This window comes from Neovison vison, chromosome 12 (assembly GCF_020171115.1).
Source record: "Neovison vison isolate M4711 chromosome 12, ASM_NN_V1, whole genome shotgun sequence".
Classification (NCBI taxonomy): Eukaryota; Metazoa; Chordata; class Mammalia; order Carnivora; family Mustelidae; genus Neogale; species Neogale vison.
This window is the reverse complement of record NC_058102.1, coordinates 69,745,127-69,771,013: the sequence shown is the minus strand read 5'-3', so window position 1 is coordinate 69,771,013 and position 25,887 is coordinate 69,745,127. Positions and strand designations below refer to the sequence as shown.

The 25,887-nt window shown below is 38.1% G+C and overlaps 1 protein-coding gene across 1 annotated transcript in view; it reads left to right on the top strand.

Moving 5' to 3' along the window:
- Positions 1-25,887, top strand: part of IRAG2 (inositol 1,4,5-triphosphate receptor associated 2) — a 147,712-nt gene that overhangs the window by 107,547 nt on the left and 14,278 nt on the right. The window contains 13 exon segments of the mRNA XM_044226362.1: positions 1,007-1,068; positions 2,402-2,482; positions 3,255-3,351; positions 5,309-5,456; positions 6,268-6,349; positions 16,419-16,465; positions 16,566-16,630; positions 16,786-16,893; positions 19,450-19,520; positions 22,361-22,418; positions 24,151-24,214; positions 24,298-24,325; positions 24,590-24,730. Coding sequence (XP_044082297.1) covers positions 1,007-1,068; positions 2,402-2,482; positions 3,255-3,351; positions 5,309-5,456; positions 6,268-6,349; positions 16,419-16,465; positions 16,566-16,630; positions 16,786-16,893; positions 19,450-19,520; positions 22,361-22,418; positions 24,151-24,214; positions 24,298-24,325; positions 24,590-24,730 — 1,052 coding nt within the window.

The window sequence follows — 25,887 nt, the reverse complement described above, 5'->3', positions numbered from 1 at the left end:
CTATTGAGATAGAAAACTGTATGTTTTGGACACCAGAGTATTTGCTGTTAATTTTCCTTGCTGTTAGTGTTAAAAAAAAAAAAAAAGGTAGCTATTAATATGTCTCCATCTAGCAGAGCTTCCTACCCTCATGTAATTTTTGTTTTTAATCATCTGTGGGTTGAGAAGGCAATCAGAGCTTGTGAGAATCCTGTATTAATTCAGAGCCTACTGTATGAGTGGAAGTGTGAGGAATTGCCACAGGAATAAAGGCCATGAATATCAACATCTATTTTGGTGCACAAGATTTGGGCCTATTTTCTGGTTCTTGTCTATATTTTAAAGAGTGTAGATTGTCAGGTAAGTGATATGTACCTGTGTTACTCAAAAAGTTAAAAAGGTTTTTTTTCTCCTCGTTTCTGTTACTCCAGAGATGAAAAATTGAAAGTTACTGGGAGACAGATTTCAGTGAAGTAGAAAGACAGACATTTTTAATTTCATGAAAAAGTATACTGAATTGAGCCTCATCCTGAGAGTCTGATCCCAGCATGACTAACCAGTTATCATTGAAATCCACTGGGCAACAGTGTTCTTGTCATCTCAGACCGACCCATAGGATTTTGGGATCACAGGGCTTTGATTCTAGGGGTTGCCATCCCTCACTCACAGCTCATGCAGAGGCTTCTGGGAGAGCGGATTTCTACATTCTATGCAATTGGACTGAATGACCTCTGAGGTGTATTACTGTGTTAAGGTGGAATCATTTTGACTTCTAGAGGACATCTCTCACATCTGTGGAGGGGAATTTGGAATGCCCAGCGGGGATCATGGGTTAGCTGCTCTAGCTTTTGTTCTGCTCTTCCATTCCCATCAGACATGAGTTGAGAACGCCATTCTCAGAAGTCACTGCTTTCTCTCTCCCTTCCTCAGACCCCAAATTTAAAGCTCTTAAAAGCTTATGAGAGAAACTGAGGGAAAATGGGGTTACAAATTGTCCTATTAAGCTGGTTATGAATTCTCTTTCCAGCAACAACTGAGTCACTGAGAAAGAAGTTAATTAAAGGACGCCTCCATGGCTTGTTATTTCAGGTAAAAAAAAAAAAAAAAATCTTGTGATATGTATTTACTATGGGGAAGAGGTCCAATTTGTGTAAAGTTTTGAAGCTAATTTATAATAGATAATCATTTTAATCATAAAATTAAATAACCAACTTAGAAGAAAATGCTCTGGTGGACTTTGTTCTCTTCTGCACTGAGAAAGCATTTAACAAAACAAGATTGGGGATCTCATTTGTGAATGGCTCCTAATAACATCTTTCAAAGAGAAAGCGTTTCAGAATTTACTGTACCTATTAGCAAAAGGCCAGTGTTTTTGTCTTAGGCACATCCTTTCTGATACTCTTGAATGTGTACTGTTAGATGGGCTGGGACGATTCCTGCATCTTTTTTCTTCTATTTATTTTTTTGAGGTGTGTGTGTGTGTGTGTGTGTTTAAGAAGATTTTATTTATTTGAGAGAGAGAGCACACAAGCAGGGGGAGTGGGAGAGAGAGAGGGAGAGGGATAAGCAGGCTCCATGCTGAGCGAGGAGTTTGGCTCAGGGTTTGACCCTGGATTCATGACCTGAGCCAAAGGTAGACACTTAACCAACTGAGCCACCCAGTCGCCCCTCCTATTTGAATTAAACTTTTAACTCCTTCCTGTCTGGATATCCCAATATATCCATGGTAGAGTTCAATGTATTTCTTTCACTTATGCTACTTGGTGAATTTCTCCTTTTTGTTCATAAATGAGGAACATAAGGAACAGCAAGGTTGGCACTGGGGGCGGGGACTGGAGAAGGGAAGAAAGAAGGGTGGTGTCTGCATGTATCTGTTCCCAAGGCATAATGCAGGCACATCTGTTTAAGTAGAGAAAATAAAATTATGCATGTGGGAGATTAGGCCAGGCAGAGTGCCTAAAATGCCCCCTACAGTAAGTTGAAGTGGAAAAAACCTCTACATCTAAATATGCTTTAATCTTACCAGGAACACCGATACAATTTTCTATAATGTAATTGTGATAGGTATGTTTCTACCTCTTGGACTAAGGCCACCATTTGATTGCTATGAGATTCTCAGAGGCACCATTTTCACGACACTGACCTGTCTCCAGACAACCTTCTTTGGCCTCTGCCTGAAGATTTCAGTGACAAACCCATTGCATTTCCTGTCCCCAAACTTTGACTTTCATTCCTAGAACAAGGGGAAAAATGCAACAAAGCCTTTACCATTACAAGCCTGTTCCCTTAAACCCTTGACAGAACCGGCCAATAGCACCCTCCTCAGGTAGCATGGTATCTTCTCTTAAGTCGAATATGCTTTGTAGCCTTGACGCTGTCGTCATTCTGCCTTTGAATATGCTGCACCATTTTCTCATGACAGAGCTGTTTAGATGAGGAATTTCCTTGTTGTGATCCCTTGTCCTGCTCAGATGGAATTCAACAACCATTTCAAGAAAAACTGGTAAGTTTAAGCTTTTTGAAACAAGTTAAGTGCCCGTCGTGAATCACTATTATGTCAAAAAGGCAAGCGAAGCCGAGTGTGTATTACTAGTCTTAGAACTCTAAGACAGAACACTTTTGGGAGATTATGAGATGAAACAATGAATACCTACTCTTTTTTTTTTCCTTTTTTTTCTTTTGAGAGAGAGAGAACACAACCAGGTTGATAGGGGACAGAGTGAGAGAGTCCTAAGTGGACTCTGAGCCCAACACAGGGCTCAGATTTCATGACCCTGAGACCATGACCTGAGCTGAAATCAAGAGGTGGACACTTAACCCACTTAACCAACCGAGCCCCCCAGGCGTCCCTTCCTATTCTTCTTACTTGTCACATACTTGCACAAAATGCCAGTAAATACTACGATACAGTGATACATTAAATTCTTTGATTGTGGTATCATGAAGAAGTATTGTATAACTAAGTTTACCCATCACCCATACCTTTATCCTCAAGGCTTCTGCTTATATGACAGTGTCGATCATTGGGAATTGATACAATTCTGTTAAACTATCGATCTGTAATTTTTAATGAGAATTAGACTTTACCCATAGGGTATAGCTTTCAATCAAAAGTTTGAAAGTTTTATTACTTGGGATCTTTTATTTTCTTCTTGACCTCTCTCACAAGGTTATTTAGACCAGTCATATTCTTTCTACCTTTGGAGATGAAGATAATAGATAATGAAATATGTTATACCCTTTAGATAGCTAATACTATTTAATTTTCTGTTCAGAAGCAGTGTTGCCATAAACAATATAGTGGTCAAGAAGCAAGACTACATCAGACACTCCTGACCTTCATACATACGAGCTGGTATACACCTCCGCTAGGTAAGCATGAATAGCTGTCCCCCTTACACCCACCCTATCAGGCATGGCTGAGGGTGAGGTTCTTTTTGAAATGGAAAGTAGGGACACCTGGGTGGCTCAGTTGGTTAAGCGGCTGCCGTTGGCTCAGGTCATGATCCAAGCGTCCTGGGATCGAGTCCCACATATGGCTCCTTTCTCAGCAGGGAGCCTGCTTCTCCCTCTGCCTCTGCCTGCCTCTCTGTCTACCTTTGCTCACTCTCTCTGACAAATAATAAATAAAATCTTTTAAAAAAATGGAAAGTCATTTATCACAATTTATTTGTACAGGAAAAGGTGTTGAATACTCAAATATTTATCCTTGAATTCTCTCAGTCAACTTCTGTTGGAGCACCTACTCTGTGCAAGGCCCCATATTACTGTATAATAAAGAATAAATCCTAAAATAGCTCACAGATTGTCAGGGAGATTACAATGGACCCAGAGAAGTCCAAGAAGGCTTCATAGAAGAAATGAGAGTTGAAGCCGGCCTTAAAAGATGGGTTGCATTTGGAATTGCAAAAAGGATGGAAAAAGAATTTTAGCTGGGGAGGACAAAATGAAACAAAAATGCAAAAGCCTCAGGTGTTTGAAGAAAAATCGAAGCTGGACAAGTCTTTTTTAGAATGAGTTTGGTTGTGATGCAGTAGAATATAAGTTTGGAGCAGGTTGTGGGTCAAATTGTGAACTATGACTCAGTGTCAGGTCAAGGAGAATGAATTTCATCTTAGGAAATGCTCATGGTGGTGACATCTCTCATCACAACCGAGATGTGGCTGAAAGCAAAAGTTAATGGCTGGTTCTGAAATGACCAAAAGACATGGAATGGTTTTCAAAATAAAGTTAAGACGAAATAAAGAGCAAGTAGACTCATCTGTGGATCATTTCAACTAGAGAAGGGAAAACTACTACCATGACTAGTGGAACGGCCACTTTGTATCAGTCAATAGCATACGGCTTTACAGAGATATTTTACTCACACTAACCTAGGAATAGTAACACAATCACAATCCTACAGTGCCTGCAGATGCCTGTTCTCTGCTCTTAATGTCACTATTACCTCATTGAATCCTCACCACATCCCTGCCAGAAGATGCTAATGTAAGATAAGAAGGATAAGGAAACAGAGGAATATTGACTTAGTAATTTGCCTAAGGTCACGTGTTACTTCACAAGCAAATAAGCTGAGGCTCAGAGTGGTTGAGGTGCATATCCAAGAGCACACAACTAGTATGTGGCAGAACGAGCGTTTGAATGAAAACTTTCTGATGAACTCCCAAGCCTCTGTTTTTTCCTATTACTCTTTCCTATACTCGGAAAAAGACACCTAAGATGGTTTCCTCCAAAACACGTGGTCTGTTACCCTATTTCCTTTGTTTCTAATGGGTCCCCATCACCATGTCTGACCATTTTGTCTTCAGGAGTTGGTAAAGCTGTTTCTGTCAGGGGCAGACAGTAAACCCTTCAGGCTCTGGCGGCTGTGTGATTTCTGCAGCAACTACTTGGTATCACACGCAGCCGTGGAGTGAATGAATGGGTGTGTCTGTGTTACAGGAGAACTTGATTTACAAAAACAGGCAGCTGGCTGTATTTTACCCTCTGGCTGCAGATTGTTAACCCCTCTAGCTGCTTTTAGGCAAGTATTTTCTGCCCTTTCCCCACTCTGCTTAAAAAAAATGGCATTTTCACTTTATGTAACTAAGCATCAAGGATGGGGAGGGTTAATAGAATTGAGTTGACTTCTGCTTTATATATACGTACATGCATATATACACACATATATACACACATATAATTTATATATATGTAAAACTTATATATTATTAAATATATTAACACATATTTATCATATATTAAAATATAAATAAATAAATAAATGTGTATTTATTATCTAGTTTAAACCAGAAATAAATTTTTGGTTTTATTCTTGGCTGTTCTGCAGATGTCTTGCATGTAGAGAGTCTCACAGCAATTCCAAGACTGGAATTGACACTTCTCTCAGGTGTAGCCAAAAGAATCCAGGTTTCATGTGAAAGGCCCAACTATGGAGAATTAGAAGATGGAGCTTTGGATGTGACTAGAAGACGCAAGTAAGTTAAACGAGCAGAATATACTTACCCTGTTCTTCACAGGTGGCCTTTTTTTATTTGCCTAGACTTTTTTTAATTATTATTTTTATTAACATATGATGTATTATTTGCCCGAGAGGGATTGCTTAGACATTTAGTCAGTTAGACTTTTGTATCCCGAGACCATCATGTCTTTATTATGGAGTTCTTACAATGGAACTTCTAACTTTCTGAAAATTGGCTATTTTAAAACAAAGATACCTTCCTTAGTTTTCTTGAAGCAACTTTTCTTGTTCTTTGAATCCCCTAATGTCCATTCTAAAATGTAAAAGACAAATTAGGCTAGCTGAATGTTTCCCAGTTTTTAGGAATCTACTATCTACTGCTAAGTTAAGCGGTTGATTTTGAGCATATTCCTTCTTCCTCAAGGCTAATGAGCCTCTGCAAATCCCTGCCCCCACACCCACCATCTACCCAAGTTCCTCTGTGCTCACCTTTCTGAGTACGCAGACTGAACTTCCTTAGGAAACATTTCAGAATGTCAGTGGAGTTTGTGCGCACTGTCCACTCCCATGAAATTTCCTTTCTGTATCAAGGGTAAGGAAGCAAGACTTTGAATTGCAAATTCTTTATTTTTATTTTTGGCTAGCTTCTCTATGGTTTGCGACTTCTCTCCGGTGGAGGTTGGTGCTCTCTTCCCTTATATCTTACTAAAACCATGAGCTTAATTAGAAATTTGGTTAAGTTGGGACAGGGAAGGGAAGCATTTGATATCTGCCAAAATTCTTGGTCTTTTCTCTCTGTAGTAAGGAACTTTGTTTTCTATTGTCAGGTGCCCAGGCCCTAAAGTTGGCCCCTACCTAGGATTAGATCTTTCCGGTTGCATCAGGATGAATGATGACCTAAAGATGGAAGTGAGCATTTGACTATATTTCTACTTTATTTTTAGTACTACTGTTATCCTGGTCATCTTCTATGGGGGGATGTGTGTGTATGTGTGTGTGTGTGTGTGTATTTGAAGTATTATGGGCACTCTTACAGCAAGTATGAATCTTAATACCACAAAACACAGATGCCTGAGAAATGCCAACATTTGATGGCAAGAAATTAAAATTCAGCCATTTGGGGGCTTTCCGTCCCTTCTGTAGTATAAACTCAAGGAAGCCAAAAGGAGATTTTTGGTGAAGTACACTGAAGATTTTGTTAAAGAGGTAGGCTGGTTTAGGACTTAAAATTCACTCATGACTCTAAGATGTCTCAGGTCTTATTGTCTCTCTAAGAATTGAAGCCAAGCCTAGGTAATATTTGATGTGCTTGTACTTTGTAAAAGTCACAAAGTAGGGTGATTCCCACAGAGTATTCATTGCTGCAGTCAGGTGCTAATCGTACTTCTCCATCTAAATAAAAAAATAAAATAAAATAAAAGAGTAACACTGAATAATCATATATTTATCATATCATTTAGGCAAACTCTCCAGATTATGGAGGTATGTGTGGAGTGCCTCCCTCAGTCTACAACCTAAGCCTGGCTGTAATTTTCTCAATCAAATGGAGCCCACAGTTCTGTTTCAGGATATAATAACCCATCATTCTTCCTTTTTCTTTCATTGCTTAATTGAGATAAAATTCACATATTAAACAATTGGATCAATTAAATGTTTTTAAATAAATTCACAGAATAACACAGTCATCACCAAAATTAATTTTAAAACATTTTGATCATCCTAAAAAGAAGCCTCATGCTCATTGACAGTCTATCCCCATTTCCCCCATCCCCAACCTCAGTCTGAGACAATCACTAATCTACTTTCTATCTCTTACACATTTGCCTAGTCTGAATATCTCATATAAATGGAATAATATGATATGTAACCTCTTGCGACAGGCTTCATTCACTTGGTATAGTGTTTTCAAGGTTCCCCCATGTTGTAGCATGTATCAGTACTTCATTCCTTTTTATGACTGAATAGTATTCCAGTGTATGGATATACCACATTTTGTTGTATCCACCCATCAGTTGATGGGCACTCGGGTTGTTAACATTTTTTGGCTACATGAATGATGTTACTATGAATGTTAGTGTGTAAGATTTTGTGTACACATATTGGTATTCATTTGGGTATATACCTAGGAGTAGAATTCCTACATCATATGGTAACTCTACCATTTTGAGGACCTGCGAAACAAATTTCCAAAGTGTTTACCCCATTTTACATTCCCACAAGCAATGTAAGAGTATTCTAGTTTCTCTAAATCCTTGTCAACATTTGTCTGTTTTTGTTTTTGTTTTTTAGGATTTTATTTATTTATTTGACAGACAGAGATCATAAGTAGGCAGAGGGGCAGGCAGAGAGGGAGGGGGAAGCAGGCTCCCTGCTAAGCAGAGATTCCTGATGCAGGGCTCGATCCTAGGACCCTGAGATCATGACCTGAGCTGAAGGCAGAGGCTTTAACAGTGCCTCTTTAACAGGCACCTTTAACAGGTTTGAACAGTGCCTCTTTAACAGGCACCCCTGTTTTTGTTTTTGTTTTTAAATTATAGCCATCTTAACAGGTGTGAAGTAGTTTTGATGGTTTGGGTATGTTTTTACCTAATGACAAATGACGTTGAACATTTTTTTGTGTTCTTGTCAGCCACGTATACATCTTTGGAGCTATGTCTACCCAGATCTTTACCCATTTTAAAAAATGGGGTCCTTTTTACTACTGAGTTATGTGAATTATTTTTATTATTTCTCTCAAGTGTGTGTATCTGACATTTTTCTGTTCCTTAATACCCATCCTATTGAGTAGCTAAGAAAAGGAAAGAAAAAGGAAATGAATCTATTTTGCTATTACTTAGCAGTTCTTATAAAGTTTAATTAAGGAAGTTGGACTAGGAAGCTTATAGGATGTTTGGTTATTAGTAATTCCCCTTTTATCTGGCACCGATTTCACCAACAAGGGGGAAGAAACAGGTATTAGTTGTGTACCTGGCACTTTGTAAGAAAGCATGTCCACATGCCATGTTATTAATCTTCTCCACAACTTTGGTAGGTATTCTCTGCTTTTATAGATGAGACAACTGAAGTTCAGAGAGGTTAAATAACTTATCCAAGATCATTGCAGTGGTAACTAGCAAACATGGGATTCAAATTCAGGTTTGTCTCACTTCAAAGGATAAACCTTTCTCACAGCCCCTCTTAGAACAATGAATTTAGACCTTTCGATCATAATTACTCATGATTACCTTAGAAGTAGTTTTTTGGCTAAGAAATGTGCTATCTAAACGGATCTCCTAATCCACTCTCATTAGGATATATGACAGGTTTTGTCTGTAGCCTTGACACTATTAAGAAACAGGAGCTAACAGACCATAATAGAAACTCCTGTCAACCTTCCCTGGGGGAAATGTGCATACATTTCCTGCTGAGGTTTTCCTGCTGTCTTCTGTGTCATTCTTCGAGAGTCCCCAGGAACTGGTCCATTGGCTGTACTTGGTGGCTGAAAGCACCACTTCTCACCATTCCCTTCCCAGGTGTCTGCTCTGCAGCACGGCCACTGCATGAGCCCCTCTTTCATGCCTGTCCCTTGAGCAGATCCTCACTTCCTAACCCTCGGACTCCCCACAGCCATCTCTAAACAAATAGAAAGTTCTCCCGAGAAAACCATTTTCTAAGTATTTTTGTTAAAAAGTGCAGGGAATTAGAATGGAATATGAGCTAAAAATTATACAAAACGGAATCTGTGGCTACTCCAGTGACTCATAAATTATAGCATTTTCTTAAGTCTTTGTCTTCAAACTGTAGGGTTTTTGTCACCCTTGATAGCCTTCATAAGCAGCAGCTTGATTTGGTCTTCGAGCCTCTGTCTAATCTGCTCACAACCTGCCTTTCCAATCTTTCCCATTGTTTTGTGGTTGTCCCTGCAGGTCAGCGAAACAGAGTAGCGTTTGTCATCGGAATATACCACAAAAGCCTGCTTATACTGTTCTCTCTGCCCAGAACACATGCACTTCTCCGTTTCTCAAACTCTATGAGAAATGGGTTGAGGCCCAGTTCAAAACTAGGTCTTCCATAAAACCTTGTCGTGGTAGCAAGAAATGTTTACAGTGAAGCATCTCCTGTCCTTCTGGACTAGAGGTAGAAATCAGAATAATTAGAAGCTCAGAGATGATGAGGTGATTTTCCCTGTTTCCACCTCTGCGTAACTGTGGAGAAGTCCTGTCTCTCAGGCCTGTTTCCCCCTTTCTCAACTATCCCACTCAGGGAAAAAAATGAGTTTGCCTCCTTCTTTTAGATCCCAGTAAATCTTTGCCCTCCTTGTTGTCACCTATATACTCTGGTTGCCTTGTAATTCCTTGTTTTCTTGTATTTATTCTGTAGGAGATTAGAAGCCTGGTGGAGAGTGCCTCTGTCTGCCATTAACAATATACATCTGGCACTTGACATAAATCTGGTGTGTGGTAGCCGTCCGTTAATACTTACCAAATGCCTATTTACATACATATTCTTGTATTCTTGTGCTCCCTCCAGGGCCTATTTAAAACATTAAGATTGAGCACTCAGGGACATTGCTGAGTTGACAACCTTGCTCCATTGTTTTCTGCCTCCTTTCTTGGGGCATTCTTGAGAACTGGAGATTTATTTTTTATTTATCTCCTATATTCATAGAAGAAGCTGCATTCCAGCATCCTTTTCAGAAAGCACAGGGTGAGGTAAAAGTGAATATCTGTATTCTGAAGAGGATCTTTCTGAGTGAGCCAAGAACTCTCATAAGATTATTGTCTCAAGAAGAACATTTCATAATAAATATTTTTTCATAATAAAAAAATATTGGGGGCTCAGTTTGGGACATTCTTGGGAAATAAAAAGTTCCTTTATTGATCAAGAAAATTCATATTGTAATGTAGAGAGAAAAGAGGAAAATTATTCCAATCCTTGTCTTTTAGAGATTCAGACTGAAATGTCTGATATCTGGGATTTGCATCAAAACAATGAGCGGGTGGTTTTAGTGGGTGGCAGACTAGATTGGCCACAGGTTAGTAAGAGCTAAATCTGCAGAATAGACACACAAAGGTTACTTAATCTGTTCTGTTACTTTTGTCTTTATTTAAAAGTTTTCCCACTAGTGACTTAGAATTTTTAGCCACATAGCATAGGTTTTAGAATCAAGCAGGCCTGAATTTAAGACTGACGCCATTCCTTGTTAGCTGTGTTAACTTGGACAAGTCTAACCTCTTTGAATTTACCTCTCTGTGTCCCCTGTGAAACAGATATTACTTTTAAGGGTTCTTTTGAGTTTTCAAACACACAATACATACAATACATGTATGCATATACATATCTGCAATGGCTAAGTTCTAGCCTAACCAATCCACTGAAGACAAACCAAGTTGGCCATATTTAGAGAGAAGACAAATCTTAATTCTATTTCCCCACTTGCTGCTGAATAGGAAGGCCTTTCATCTCCATGGGGTCCCTTCTCAACATTTTCAATAATCTCTAGGGACATATACTGATAACTCCTAATGTCCTCCAGGCCCCACCAAGTAGTGGGTCCCAGGGAAAGAGATGTAATCTCCCCCAGAGATTGTGGGGAAAAGAAGCTGGTTCCACCACTCATATCTCTGCAGTCTTCTTTGTTCATGATCCCTCCTGCCCACCAGCCCTCTATGTTGACCTCCTTGGAGCTCTGTGTCTGATCACCTAGGGAATCTTCTCTCCCTGGCTGGTAGAGAGATCAGTTCTCCCTTCAGGTCTTCCTGTGGTGCTGGGTAGATTGCTTGTGATGGGATTGTTCAGATTTCCCTCTCAGTGAATTTCAAGGCACATAAATAATCCAGCAGGCTGGGAGGCACAGTGGTCAGTAAGCAGCAGCCTCCCACTGCCTCCAGTGGGTTCCCTTCAGGAGCTAGGCCTGGTGGTCCATTTAGCACAACTTCCTCAACTCTTCCTCACTCTTGGCAGTTTCTCTCCAGGGCCCAGCTGTCTCTCCTTGCAGTCTGTCATCTATTCCTTAATCACTGCTTCCACTGTGGAGTCTGAACAGCAACCCAAGTGCCAAACTAGACATGTGCTTAGGTACCTGTGTGAGTTCCCAAAAACTCCAGAAATTAAGAAACTTTGTAAAAATTCTATGATTACGAAACTGATTCTTCTGTCCACCTATTTCAGTCTCAGATCTGACCCCATCAAGACACTTTACAGTATGTATGCGAAGTTCCTGGTTCCCGGTAAATAGTCAGAAAATAGTAGCTGTGACTGTCTTCCAGGATCAGAATGATCAGCATCGTGAAGGTCAGAAGATCCCTTGCCATGAGCATTATGTAGTGTGCAGACCTGTCAGACCCCGATCTTCTTTACCTGAAACCAATATAGCACTGCATGTCAACCATACCTCAATTAAAAAAAAAAAAAAAGAGGGGTGCCTGGGGGGCTCAGTTGGTTGAGTATCCAACTCTTAATCTCAGCCCAGGTCTTCCTCTCAGGGTGGTAAGTTCAAGCCCATTTTGGGCTCTACACTGGGCACGGTGCCTACCTTTAAAAAAAAAAAAAAAAAGAGGAGGGGATGGAGGAAAGAGATACCTTATCACAGTCAGAAGATATGAAGATGAATTTCTCTGTTTTTCTCTACAAAAAAAAAAAAAATTAAGTGTATTGCCATCCCTTTGAGGTGTCCCTCATGTTATTACATGTTTTTGTCTAAGATAGACTATCACTAGGAGGAGGTGACTTATGAGACAAAGGACAGAATGTATTTTGAAATATCTCAGAAGATTTTCTGCCATTGTCTGTCCTGTTCTCTCGGGCTGTGTGTAGTGTGGCATTAATAACCTTGGAGAATAAATAACATTGCCTGTTGCAAAATAGGGACCTGTAGAAGTTGACTGATAACTGCACTAGAGATGAACCTCATAGTGGTAGGTGTGTCCTGTAGATCTGAGGGTGTGGTGTCCTTTTAGTTACAAATTAAAAAAAAAAACAAAAAACTTTACTTTTGTTTAGCTTACAGTAGTTGTGATCTTTTGGCATTCAATTTCACATTCTTTCTCTTTTTAGAACACCAAAACTGGCCCTGAGTCAAGGGCATTTTTTTTTTTTAAAGATTTCATTTATTTGACAAAGATCACAAGTAGGTAGAGCAGCAGGCAGAGAGAGAGAGGGAGAAGTAGGCTCCCCGCCAAGCAGAGAGCCGGAAACGGGCCTGGATCCCAGGACCCTGAGATCATGGCCCAAGCTGAAGGCAGAGGCTTAACCCACTGAGCTACCCAGGTGCCCCAAGTCAAGGGCATTTTTAAAGTTAAAATGAAATAGGACCCTATGGACTTGCAGTTTTTTTCTTGGAGAATCCTATTAATTTGTTTGAGCGGCACCAATCATCTACAATAGACCTATCAGCAAAAATTACATTGGTAAGGTGAATGTAGATTAGTGCAAGAGTTTCTAATCATAAAATCTACAGATGAAGAAACATTTCATCTAGAAGAGCAAAAATGAAGTAACCCCAGGAAATTATCTAAGCCTGTAATTGCCCTTATGAATATCTTAAAAGCTATTTCTTATTATTCTTTAACTTCTCCTACCTGAATATTGAAATAATACTGATGTGCATATGTGTGTGCGTGCATGTGTGCACATGTGCCTGTGTGGCCTGTGTTTGCTGACCCAGCCCATGGGAGAATATGTCTCAGTTTTTTCCATGAGCACCTTGGCTACCGCACCCTCCAGTAGACGCTGTCAAAAGCAAATGGGCTGGACCCTGGATTTTCATGTAAATGTTATGCAGGTTGATATTTGAATGGCTTGCGCAGGAAGAACATTCTTCCTGCTCTGTGCTATCGACATGTGTTAGACTCATTGACTTGAGCCAGTGTTCTACGTGTAAGTAAGTCTGTCATCTGAACTCTTTTTCTTGCTCTTAGTCAACTTCTTAGCTTTGCTTCGTTTTGAAATATAGCCAGCAGGTTATCTTTTTCATGATTTCCCAGGTCTTGATAGCAGTGTGGGGGTTAGGTTTTCCTGTGAGTCTGGGATGCTGGTTTGAATAGTGGTGACTTTTGATGCTGGAAAAAAAAAAGGACACAGTTGTGGAAAATTTTGCCAAGTTATTTCCCACCCCCACTCCATATGCACAGACACCCTGAGGAGTTGTGGTTCCAATTTCATTAACTATAGTTCTAAATCTGAAAAACTTCTTTTGTCCAGTTACACTTGTAAGAAGGGAGAAAATGCTGTTAGATCAAATTTATGAAAATCTGGGGTTGAGATATGGTGTATATTGGGTTTTTTTCCTGATCAGTGAGATTTATAAAGACTAACGGATTGGAAGTAATATCCAATTGCTTACCTAGCAACTGTTTCAGAACAATAATGTGTAACTACTAAATATGTGACATTTCTCCAAAATTGCAGAATTATTAATCTATATTAAAGTTTCTCACTCAAATGTTTCACATAAAAGGTACTGAACAGAAAGGCTTATACAGAATATTACAGCAAATAAGACTAATTTATAATATAATGGAAGTAAACTCTATTTCTGCTGTATTTTGATTTTAAATGAGACTTTTTTTTTAAAAGTCTATAGAAATGATGTGTTTCCTTTCTCCCCATGTTAGAAGTCAGTTTAATTAAATAGAAAGCGACTGTATTCTCTTTTATATCTCTTAAGTTCGGATACAGGTATCTGTAACCCTAATAGGTATAATTAGTTTTTTTCAGACAAAATTAACTTTTTGGGGTACCTGGGGGACGCAGTGGGTTAAGCCTCTGCTTTCGGCTCAGGTCATGATCTCAGGGTCCGGGGATTGAGCCCCACACGGGCTCTCTGCTCAGCAGGGAGCCTGCTTCTCCCACTCTCTCTGCTTGTTTCTCTACCTACTTTTGATCTCTCTCTCTGTCAAATAAATAAATAAAAATCCTTTAAATAAACAAAATTAGGTTTTTAATTAGTGCAATATTATTATTATATATGTATTAACTATAGTACAGTAATAAGTATCATTTCAAGCCATATATTTTCAAATTTTTATATGTTATAGGGTGTTAAGTGTGCCTGATTTTTAAATTATTGTTAAGGAATGAATCCTTGTTGATGTTTATGACATATGATACTTGATGAAACTGAAGGATATTTAATATTTTCCTTTTTTATAGCTTCATTTCTTACATATATATTGGAATATAGTTAAATAAGCATGTAATAATTACTAATGCATCTCTTAAATATTTTAATGATAGAGTTATCATCATTTACCTTGTAAGTTAAAAGTTACAATTTCTCTTCAAAATATAATTCAAATATAACCCCCTTCTGTTCTGTGCATATTACTTTCCTCTATGGAGTGTTACCTATAATTTTTGATTTTATGTATTTGTCTTCCTGACTGGCTTACAAACCTCTCTGAGACAAGGATTGTAGTTTTGTGTGTGTGACAGGCTGGCTTCTGTCACTGCTCCTGGGACAAAGTGAGGTTTTGATGAAAGCTGATGAATAAATCGAGCTGATGTAGTGACGGGCTTTAAGCACACATGGTCTGACCCAAAGGCATTTAAAGCATAGACAAAATGAAATAAAACAGAGAAGATTGCCTAACATTGATATGTAGGATTAGGTATAAATTCCTGCTTTGCACATTTGTGGATTCTTCTAAACATTGGAACTGAACATCTTAAACGTTTCTGTTTAAATCATGTACCAGTGTGTAAGACCGTGACTAGGAAGTCTGTGCCTCACCAACAGCCTTGGTTATGGGGTCTCAGACACAGTTCTGTTCACAGTGGAGAGGACACTGTATTAGTTCGAACTGGGTTTGGAGGCTGATTCCACTATTCAGAATACTCCTGGGAAATTATTTTATTCACTGGTTTTACTTTCTCTACCTGAAATAAGTAAATATTTTCTTGCTAAAACCCATTTTCTAAGGTTGTTGGGAGAATGAGATGGGATGCTATATAAAAGGGCTTTTGTACATTTTAAATGCTGTCATTATATTGCATAACTATGTATTCTGCAAACTGTTACTAAGCCCGTACTTTTCTGTTGCGATAGTCTATATAGTCTGGGGTAGATTCCAAATACTGTGTGTGATACACAGTGTTCCTCCATTGAAACCTGTTGTTGGGTTGTGGCTGTTAATAAGTTCTCTCCTGGGTTATAGAATATGTAAATGTCTTCATCTCTTTGTTGTTTGTGCACATTTTTGATATGTTCAGTTGGTTTCAATTTTCAATATTAAATTCCTACATAAACCAAAGATGAAAATAGACATATTAGAAAAACATACTATTAAAGAGCAATGCATGTTCCCACTGTATTATTTGAGAGTAAGTGTGCTAATCAACCCTAACGTCCTAAACTTCCCTCTAAATTAGGAACTTCTGATTGAGATTAAGAAGTTCAAATAAGACTTTCAAACACTTGCCCTGGCATCCTGGGACCACGATTTTGTTAAGCTCTGTTTGAGCACCAAGTAATAGGTGCTGATGTAGATAAGGATCTCAAAGATCCTTCAGATCTTTGAGAATGAGATTAAGTTTAAAAGGTATTATTTGTCTAGCTAGAAAATTGAAAGCCATTTTTAAATCATCAGGTCAAAAGTTTTAGTTTGAGTATTTCCATAAATAGAAATGTTGTGTTATGTCCACATAGAATGTTCTGTTTAAAGACAACTTAAGTTCATGAAATAAATTCTATCTGCCCTTTAAGTTTAGAATTTGATTTGCCCAAGAATTTATTAGGTATTCTTTAAATATTGGACTTGTAAGTATATTTAAAATTGGATTTTTTTTTTTTTGGAAAGTACGACTTGGAGAAAGTATGTTTATCAATCTGCCCTATAGCGTCCCATTCCCATATCCTCTTTAAAAGGGCATAATAAATATGGGTCCATTTAAAATTGTATGAAAATGTTTGCTTAAAACAACCTTTCTGGAATGGAAAATGTCAAATTGTTGAAATTGTTTTTCCTTTTCCCTTTTTTTTTTAAATTTTTTTTTTTAGGAGAATGGTGTTGACCACTTGTATTCTGAGAGCCTGCCTCAGTCCAGGTTTGCTTTTTTGTGTATGTGCATTTGAAGGTTTATTTGGTTAATTTTTAAGGAACTCTTTGGACTTGACACTCCAAAATATTTCCTCTACTCTTGACAGGGAATGTTCCACACTGTCATCTCCTGGACATACTTTGTCCACAGAGAGTACTCTAACTTCAAGTGGTGAGTTAACTTGGAAAAGATATAAAAATAGAGTATTAGTATTATAACTATAAGCTTAGTTTCTATGGCCTGCTGAGGTGAATGCAAGTGAAAACAACATAGGCAAATAACTTTTTTGCATAGTGTTCATGCTGTTAGTTTCCTCCTGTTGATAGATTCTGGGTCAGAAATTTTGAATATGGCTTCTGGTGACCTTGACTGTAAATCACTCTGTGAGAAAGAGGAAGATACAAGATCAGCTTCTGGTATGATAAAGATCACAGGTAAGCTATTGAAGTATTCAAATATAGTTTCCATTCCAAAGCAGTAAGTAAGTAAACCTGTAAGCTACTGGAGCAACTATCTTCATAGTTCAGTAACATTTTATTTAAAAAAGAAATTGAAGATCTACTCGGGGAAAAGAAGTCCGAGAGGTAATTGTGGCCTTCATATAGGCTAGTGTTGCCATTTTTTCCCCAAGTTCTATGGGAAGAACAAAAATTACAATATATTTTAATAGGACTTAAGTACTTCCTAATGACAAAGATTGACTGGCTACAGCTGGGTTTCTACTGCGGCTTAGGTGTAGAATCACTTGCTTAGGAAATTCTCAGAATCTTGGGGCACCTGGGTGGCTCAGTGGGTTAAGTGTCTGACTCTTGATTTTGGCTTAGGTAATGATCTCAGGGTCATGAGATCGAATCCTGTACCAGGCTCTGCCCCGAGCATGGAGCCTGCTTAAGATTCCCTCTCCTTTCCCCACCTCTTCTTCTGCTTTTCTGCCCTTCCACTTGTGCCCATCATGCTTTCTCCCCCCCACCCCCCAAATTCTCAGAATCCTAATTAGAATCTGCTTAGTTAAAAGAATGGGCCAATTCGTGATGGTCCACTCAGGGGGCAAAAGAATTAACTAGATAAAACGTCACATCCTTTTTTGCTCCTTGAGTCTGAAAACAGGTAGTTACTCTCAACCATTCCCAGTGAGACATCATACAGTGAATACTGATGGGAAGTGCATAGGCTTCTGTACACACACACACACACACACACACACTAAAATAAATCAGTCAAGGAAAATTCATTCGTAGGTTGAGATATAGACTAGACTAAAGGAGTTGTAAAATCGTAGAAATAGAATCCATTCTTTATTTTAACTGAAGAATATCTTCATACTTTAGCTCAGACTGAATAAAAGAAATTTTATTTATTTATTTTTTAAATTTTATTTATTTATTTGACAGACAGAGATCACAAGTAGGCAGAGAGGCAGGCAGAGAAAGAGTGAAGCAGGCTCCCTGCTGAGCAGAGAGCCCGATGCGGGGCTCGATCCCAGGACTCTGGGACCATGACCTGAGCTGAAAGCAGAGGGTTTAACCCACTGAGGCACCCAGGAACCCCATGAATAAGAGAAATTTTAATTAGAACTACACAAGGTATCATTTTTCACCAGTCATGTAGACAAAGATACAAAACTTCGATTAAACTCTGTTGGTTAGCTTGTAGGGCAAAAAAGGAAATCTCATACATTTCTGTAGGTAATGTAAATTATTATAATTAATATGGAGGAGAATTTGCCAATACCTACCAAAATGTTAAATATATATATCCTGTGATAAAACAGTTTAGTTTCTGGGACTTTATCCTATAGATCTAAATACTCCCATGACTTTTAGAAGTTTCTTTACTATAGTATTTTCTATAATAACAAAATATTGGAGACAAGTTAATTATCAAAAGAAGCCTAGTTAATATATAGGTATCTCCATGTAATGGAATACTAATATACATCCATAAAATGTATATACGGAAACTTTCTTAGAAGCAAAGCATTATTGTCTCTTTAAAAAAAACCCAAATGCAAAACATTACGTATTGCCTATAAAAGTCTGTGGTAAAATAAAAAGGATAAGAAGTTTTTATGTATGCATAAAGTATCTCTGAAAGGCTAGACAAAAATTAAATAACATTGTTTATGGAGAGGGAAAGTAAGTTTCTTATAGGCATGGATGGGAGGGAAAATTTTTACCATAAAACATTTTACACTCTAAAATTCATGGACCATATGAATCTATCTGTCTTAAAAGCTAACAAAAAATTAAAGTTTTTATTGGGAAAAGGCATTTTATCCCTGAAGAAAGTGGTTACCATTTTGTTCTTAATTCCCTATAAATTTTAAAAATATAATACATACTTGAACTATTTTTTTCTTAAAAAGAAACAAAACTTATTTATAGCTGCTGACCTTTGTGCCTATACTGAACTAAATTCAAGACAATGGATCATGTAAAGAGGAAAATCATTATCAAGTACATTGCAGTACAAATAAAGTACACGAAAATAAAGGGAAATTACAAAGAAGAATGGCATAAACCAGAAGTACCTATGTTTCTTAGTTTGACTTTTTTTTAAAAAGATACCATGCTTTGGAAGGATATCATACTTGGTTATCAGCCTTACATCTGTGATTTTAAAAAACCTGTTTTGCAAGCTGATTGTTCATTCTTCCTTCATCCAACTTCTGTAAATATACTAGTAATGTGTTTGATTTAAAAAAGCAGCAGCAGCCTTAAGAAAGATTTTAAAAACTATTGAAGGCTATTTATACAGATACCCATTTCTATTAAGAAATCTTAAATGGCTAGCTTCCTTGGAAACTTTAGCTGTTCTAATCCTGATTTTTAGTCCATGGGCACATTTAAAAATTTTTGATACATAATTTGTGTCACATGTTAAGGTCTTTGACATTTTCTAGTCTGTTCATATTGTCACCCTCACTATTTCCTTCTCTTTTATTTGTCACTGCTCAGGTAACTGTTTAGTGTGTTCCCTTTTTCTCATAGGCAAAAGTGCATCTCCTGAGAATATTGCACAGCAAGGCTCTGTGAGTGAGGACAAAACCATGTTAAATCTGGTAAGGAAATATATGTATGTTAACAGTAAAGGTAATGATATATTACAGCGGTAGAACTGTCCCTCTAACTTTGCAGAATACTCTTAAAAGCACTATCTCATCCTTCCAAAATATTATGAAGTTAATAGAATTTAATTATTCTAATGTTTTATAGACAAGAAAGTTGGTGCCAAAGAGTCCCTGTGACATGTTCAAGGTCACACAGTAAAGTCAGAGCTAGGACTTCCTGACTTCACATTATTTTTTCATTCACTCATTCACTCATTTAATCATCAAAGGTCTCCTGGAAACAAGGTCAGTATCTATCAATAGAGGACTTTTAAGTAAACAAAGGTGTTAATAAATAAGGTTAAATAGAGCAGTGATATTTAAAGTTATGTTCTAGTTAAGAGAGCATGTTTTAATTAAGGGAAGAAACATACAGTTACTCAGTAATATATAATTTCTCAGTATGGTTAGTGATTTAAAGGAAAAATGTTTGGGGTAAGAGCCTAGACACGTCTCATGGAGGAGGTACTTTGTGAATAATATTGATGCTGTCCAGGCACTTGGAAAACTGCTTTAAACATTTGAAAAAGTTAAGTTCCTTTCCTTAAAGATAAGGTGCATTGTCACTTGTATGAATTTATAATTATTGAGAAGTAACTAGTAGACTATGGATCCAACTCCATGTTTCTTCAGGGTCTTGTTCATGTATCAGTGCCTCTCTGTTAAAAGGGATTAGTACTAGTAGTAGTAGCAGCAGTATCATTGGGGTTTTGTGTGTGTGTGTATGTATTGTTGTTTTCCCCTCAGTGTATAAATATTGCTTTAGAGAAGCACATTTGGTTTTAAGAAACAGAGACTCATGAAAGCTAACTCATGTTATGAGAGATGGTTGTGGCATAGATACATTTGAGGCAATAGGGTAGATAAAAATTTTATACTATTCTAGTCTGAATGGAGTGGAATGATTGGGTATATGATTTGGAATTGTTCCTTGTAGTATCAAGCATATAGAGTGTTGTGTTGGCCAGTAAGCATGCCGAAAGTGGTTGCCCCTTGTAAAACACAGAGGAATATCTAAGCTCCTCTAATTGTTCATGGTAGTCTTTTGAGAAAAAGAATTTCCTCAAAACAAGATAGAAATAAAGAAACTTAAAAATAATGGGTTAGTAATGGAGATGGGGTACTGGTTAGGTTACTAACACAACAATTCAGGCAAGGCATGAAGGTATTATGAATTTATTGTGGATAGAGAAAAGAATAATTTGGGAGAGACTGAGGGGACAGAATTTATAGTACATGGTAACTGATAACTATGATGGGAGTTGGGGATGCATGGGAAAAATGTGAAAACTTGGGCTTTTATGGCTTACCCTACAGAATGAATAGAATATCGTGAGAACAGGGAGGAAGTAAGAAGAGTAGAATTTGGGGGTAAAATAAGATCAGTTTAAGTTTCAGGTTGATATGAAACATCAGTACTCTGGAAGGTCATATAGATAGCTACATAACTATATTCATAAGCTCATTCCTAGGACTTTTAGGAGCACACACACATTTGTGAGCTATCAGCAAAAAAACAAGTACGTGAATGAGATTTCCCAAGAACGCTGGCAGGCAGGAAGAGCACACTGGAAATAATGGACTCTTGTTGATTCCATTATCTAACAAAAGAAGGCGATGGCAGAGGAAACTCAGAAGGAGCTACTCTAGCGATGGGAGGACATCAGGAGGTGACAACCAAGGAAAGAAAAATCTTCAAGGAGGAGAGGATTCTAGATCGTTTTAGATGCTACAGTGAAGTCAAATAAGATAACGTCTGAAATTTTTCCATTGAATTTGGCAATAGAGAGTTCACGGGTAACTGGAGAGGGAGGTTTTTCTTGGAGTATTGGGTACAGAGACAGAAGAAAGCCTAAAAACTGGAAACAGCAACCATGGACAATTCTTTCGAGAAGAATCGTGGCCTTAAAGGATAGGATTGGAAGAAGATGTCATATCTGGAAGAGGTCAGGGTGTTGAGGGAGAATTCAGTAAACTTAAGAATATTTAAATGTTGATAAGAATGATGCAGTGTTTTACCTGTGTTACTGCATGTTACATTTTTCAAAAATCGTACCTTCAATGCTCTAAAAATTACATGACATAGTATCAATGGCTCTACCAAGGAAATTTGTCTTAGACTTGTTTTTCAGGAAAAATTTCTAAGAATGTTGAATAATTATCACCATAAAAATGATTTTATACCTATTATTTTCTCATTTATATCAGGCAGTATAGTATAACCCTCTTATTATGATAATTCTTATTGTATAGATAAATTTGTAGGATAGTTGGTCAGCAACCTTAAAATGTATTTATATGGAGTAAAAGCCCAACATAACATACCTGCAATTTTTGCCACAAGTCCCACAAGAGCCCATCTAGAAAGCGAGGTGTGATGGTCCTAGGTCACCCCTACCTCTTTATCCAGCCAGTCCTCCCACTCCATCAAGTTCCAGCATGTTCCTTGTCTGTAGAGACTTTCCATGCTTCTCAAGCCATGGTGTCTCTCCTCTCCCTTTGTAGAGCCCTTATTTATTCACATCTCATTTATTTGGCAATCAATCCTAGTTTTTCTTACAGTAACTTATATCACATTTATAGCTATTCATATGTTTCTCTTTTGTACCTCAACTAGATTAGAAACCCCCTTAGAGCCAGTCCTGCTTTCTTCTTTAACCTCTAGTTCAGTTCTTTGAATACCATAGTGTTTTTGATAGAGTAGGGTTAGGAGAGGACAGGAAGTTGGAAAATGATTGGTTATGAAGGATTTCCACTCTACCTACAGCAATAAAATCTCTTTATGATTTTAGGAAGCAAAAGAGGAACCAGTAACAATACATGAGCATAGAAAAGAATGTGCTGCAAGAGGTAAGGAATGTTCTCTCCCAACCCCCATGAGAACTTTTGTTTCTGCTTATATTTTTATATCATTTTTGAAAAGCCACATTTATGTTGCATTAACTATTAAGTCTCAAGGACTTGTAATAACTCCTGTGTTATTGTGAACAAAGAACCATGCCAATGTTGGTAGCAAATTCTAAGCTCTACTTTGAGATCTTTTTAATTATCTGATCTGAAAGTAAATAATATTTAAAGAATAAGTGCTAGTATGCTTTCTTCCCCATTCCACCTCCATTAGGATGGAGTAGTGGATAGAGTTGGACTTTGAAGTCACCCAGACTATATTGGGTGACTCTCTGACTAGGTATGACTTCAGAAGGTTATTTAACCTGAGAGTCTACTTCCTCACCCGCGAAATGGAAAGGATGAGTTTAAAAAATTAACTTTAAAAAAAAAATTAACTTTTGAGAATATATCATATGCTAAGTTCTAGACTAAATTCCTATTTTTTAAAGATTTTATTTATTTGACACAGAGAGAGAACATAAGCATGGGGAGCAGCAGGGAGAGGGAGCAGCAGACTCCCTGCTGAGCAGAGACATCGCCCCAATCCCCAAAGATGCAGGGCTCCATCCCAGGACCCTGAGATCATGACGAGAGCCAAAGGCAGACATTTAACCAACTGAGCCACCTGGGTGCCCCCTATATTATGTACATAATTTAATTTGTTCCCCCAAATACCTATGTAAGGTAAATTGCAATTCAGTTTCCTAGCCTGTGGACTATAGATGATAACAGTACCCAACACAGGTTTGCTCTGAGGATTGAACAAATTAGGTATAAAGCAGTTAGAAAAGATGCTTGGCAAAGTTCTCTAAAAGCTACTATAAAAAAAAAAAATCATCCTTGTTTTGTGGGTGGTTTGATGAAGCTGTGACTTGTTCCAGGTCACAAAGCTATGAGAGTCAAAGCTGGGACTTATATCAGTTTTTTTTTAAACTCTAATACTCTCAGTAACTAATATATTGTCCTCTTTGTGAAGTTGTCATGAAGAGTATCATTAATATGTATACAGAGTCCTGTTTGGGGACTGGTGTGTAGTCAACTTGTGGCAAATGGGTGATACCCTGCTTACTGTTGCTGTCATTGTTACTGTTATTATACTGTACTACGACTATTACCCTTACTACTACAATGACTCTTCCTCCTGCTGCGGCTGTTCAAGCCTTGGTCTGAAGACAGAAGAAGGTATGCATTTAGCCCTGAGATAAGTCAGATAGACATTCAAATGCAGAGAGAGCAACTGGGCTCTTCCTGGACCCAGATATTTTCAGGTTTCAGACTCTTCACATGCTGACATGTGAGCCAATGGTTTTAATGTCCTTATGATCCCAGTAGCATAGCATAACGTTCTTATATTGAAGCAAATGCATGATTTTGTTTAACAGAGTTTATTTATGTATTTGAGAAAGAGCCAGAGAGACAGCACAAGTAGGGGGAGCAGCAGAGGGAGGAGAAACAGGCTCCCTTCTCAATAGGGCTCCAGCCCAGGACCCTGGGATTGTGACCAAAGCCGGGGGCAGACACGTAAGTGACTGAGCTACCCAGGCGCTCTGAAGCAAGTTATGTTATTAACTGGCTATTATTTCAGACATTCTTCAAGGAAATGCCTTTGTGTCATGGAGAGAGGACATTTGATTGAATGTGCCTTCAGCCAGGAACCTTTGTAACCCAATACTATTTTATTATCTTTTAACAGACACTGCTGTTTCCTCTCTTCCTGTAACCACTGTGAAATCCGTTAACTTTAGACAAAGTGACAAGTAAGTTCTTCACATGGCATGTTCACAGTTTTTGCTTTTCTGTTGAATTATGTTGGAATGATTTTTTTTGTCTTTTCCTACAGCACTTCTGCTAATGAGAAGGAGGTGGAGGTGAGTTTTTTTTCCCTTTAAGTTAAAAAAAAAGAAAGAAAAAAAGTGTTTCTGACCCCCTTGGCTATCATCACTCTATACTTTTACCCAAGCTGTATTTGGTGTCTGGTGGCTTGGCAGCGACTAAGCGCGGGGAAAACCGAGGCATGCCAGCTTTATGCTGTTGGGAGGAAAAAGAAAGACTCTGCATAATCTGGTATTAAACTGAAATATTTCCCTACAACCCGTTTTCTCCCCATCACCCACACATTATTTTGATGACAGGCCGAATTTCTCAGATTATCTTTGGGATTTAAATGTGACTGGTTCACCCTGGAGAAAAGAGTGAAGCTTGAAGAAAGATCCCGAGACTTGGCAGAAGAAAATTTGAAGAAAGAAATCACTAACTGTTTAAAGCTCTTAGAGGTGAGAATCCTAACATTTGGGAACTCCACATGTGATGATCTTATTGTTAATAATGTTTTCAAAATTAGGACAAGTTTACTTGTGTGACTAAAACCTACAACAGGTGCCAGGCCCTGCCTGACTCAAATGTAAATTAACAGGAAGTAAGAATTCAGGATCAGGCTAAAATAAATGACTCACTAGTAAAACCAGTGCCTTTTAAAGTCATTGTGAGTCACCTGCCTTCTCTGGACATTCAAATAGGTTTGAGGCAGAACAGTCATCATGCAGGAAACTGAGCAATAGGAGATTATGTCAATTTTAAGCTTCAAAGACGAGAATCAAACGTCTATTTCCATTTAATTAACCGAAAAAAGACAATGGTGATTGATTTTAGTCTTATCAGATGATTGGCAAGCCTTCTCTAGGTACACAGATAACCACCACTATTTTTCCATTTTGTGAAATCACCATAAATATAGAGGTGGGTTGGAAAATTAAGAGGGTGATTTTTGGAAAGAAATAAAACTTGAGAAACCATATTCTTTTTTTATTGTTGTATAAAACATGTAACATCAAATTTACCATATTAACCATCTTAAGTGAACCATTCGGGTAGTGTTAGGTATGTTCACATTGCTGTAAAACAGGTCTCCAGAACTTTTCCGTCTTACATACTGAAACTCTGTACCCATAAAACACCCCCCTTTTCTCCTCCTCTTATCGCCTGGTCACCATTTTGCTTTCTGTTTCCACGAATCTGATGACTTCAGATACTTCACAGAAGTAAAAACCATACAGCGTTTGTCTGCTTTGAGCAATCTCATGGCCCTGAGATCACAACCTGAGCTGAAACCAAGAGTTGGATGCTTAACTGACTGTACTACCCAGGCACCCTCTACTTTTCCTTTTTTAAAATGCTACAAAATTATGGTGTTTTAGATTTGGGCAAGTGTTAGAAATTTGCTCATGGTCACACAGCTAATAAGCAGTGGCTTGTTTGCTTCCGAAACTGCTGTCCTCTTAATTCTGTCTCCACCCTAGTGGGAGGGATGGCTCTCCACCAGGAAGGCCATCATCTTGGATCAAGGGCACAGGTTTGAAAGAAATATTCATAAGGCAGTGAAAGCATACCCCGCATCTAGCCAGATGAGTAATGCTTTGTCATCAGTGGATGA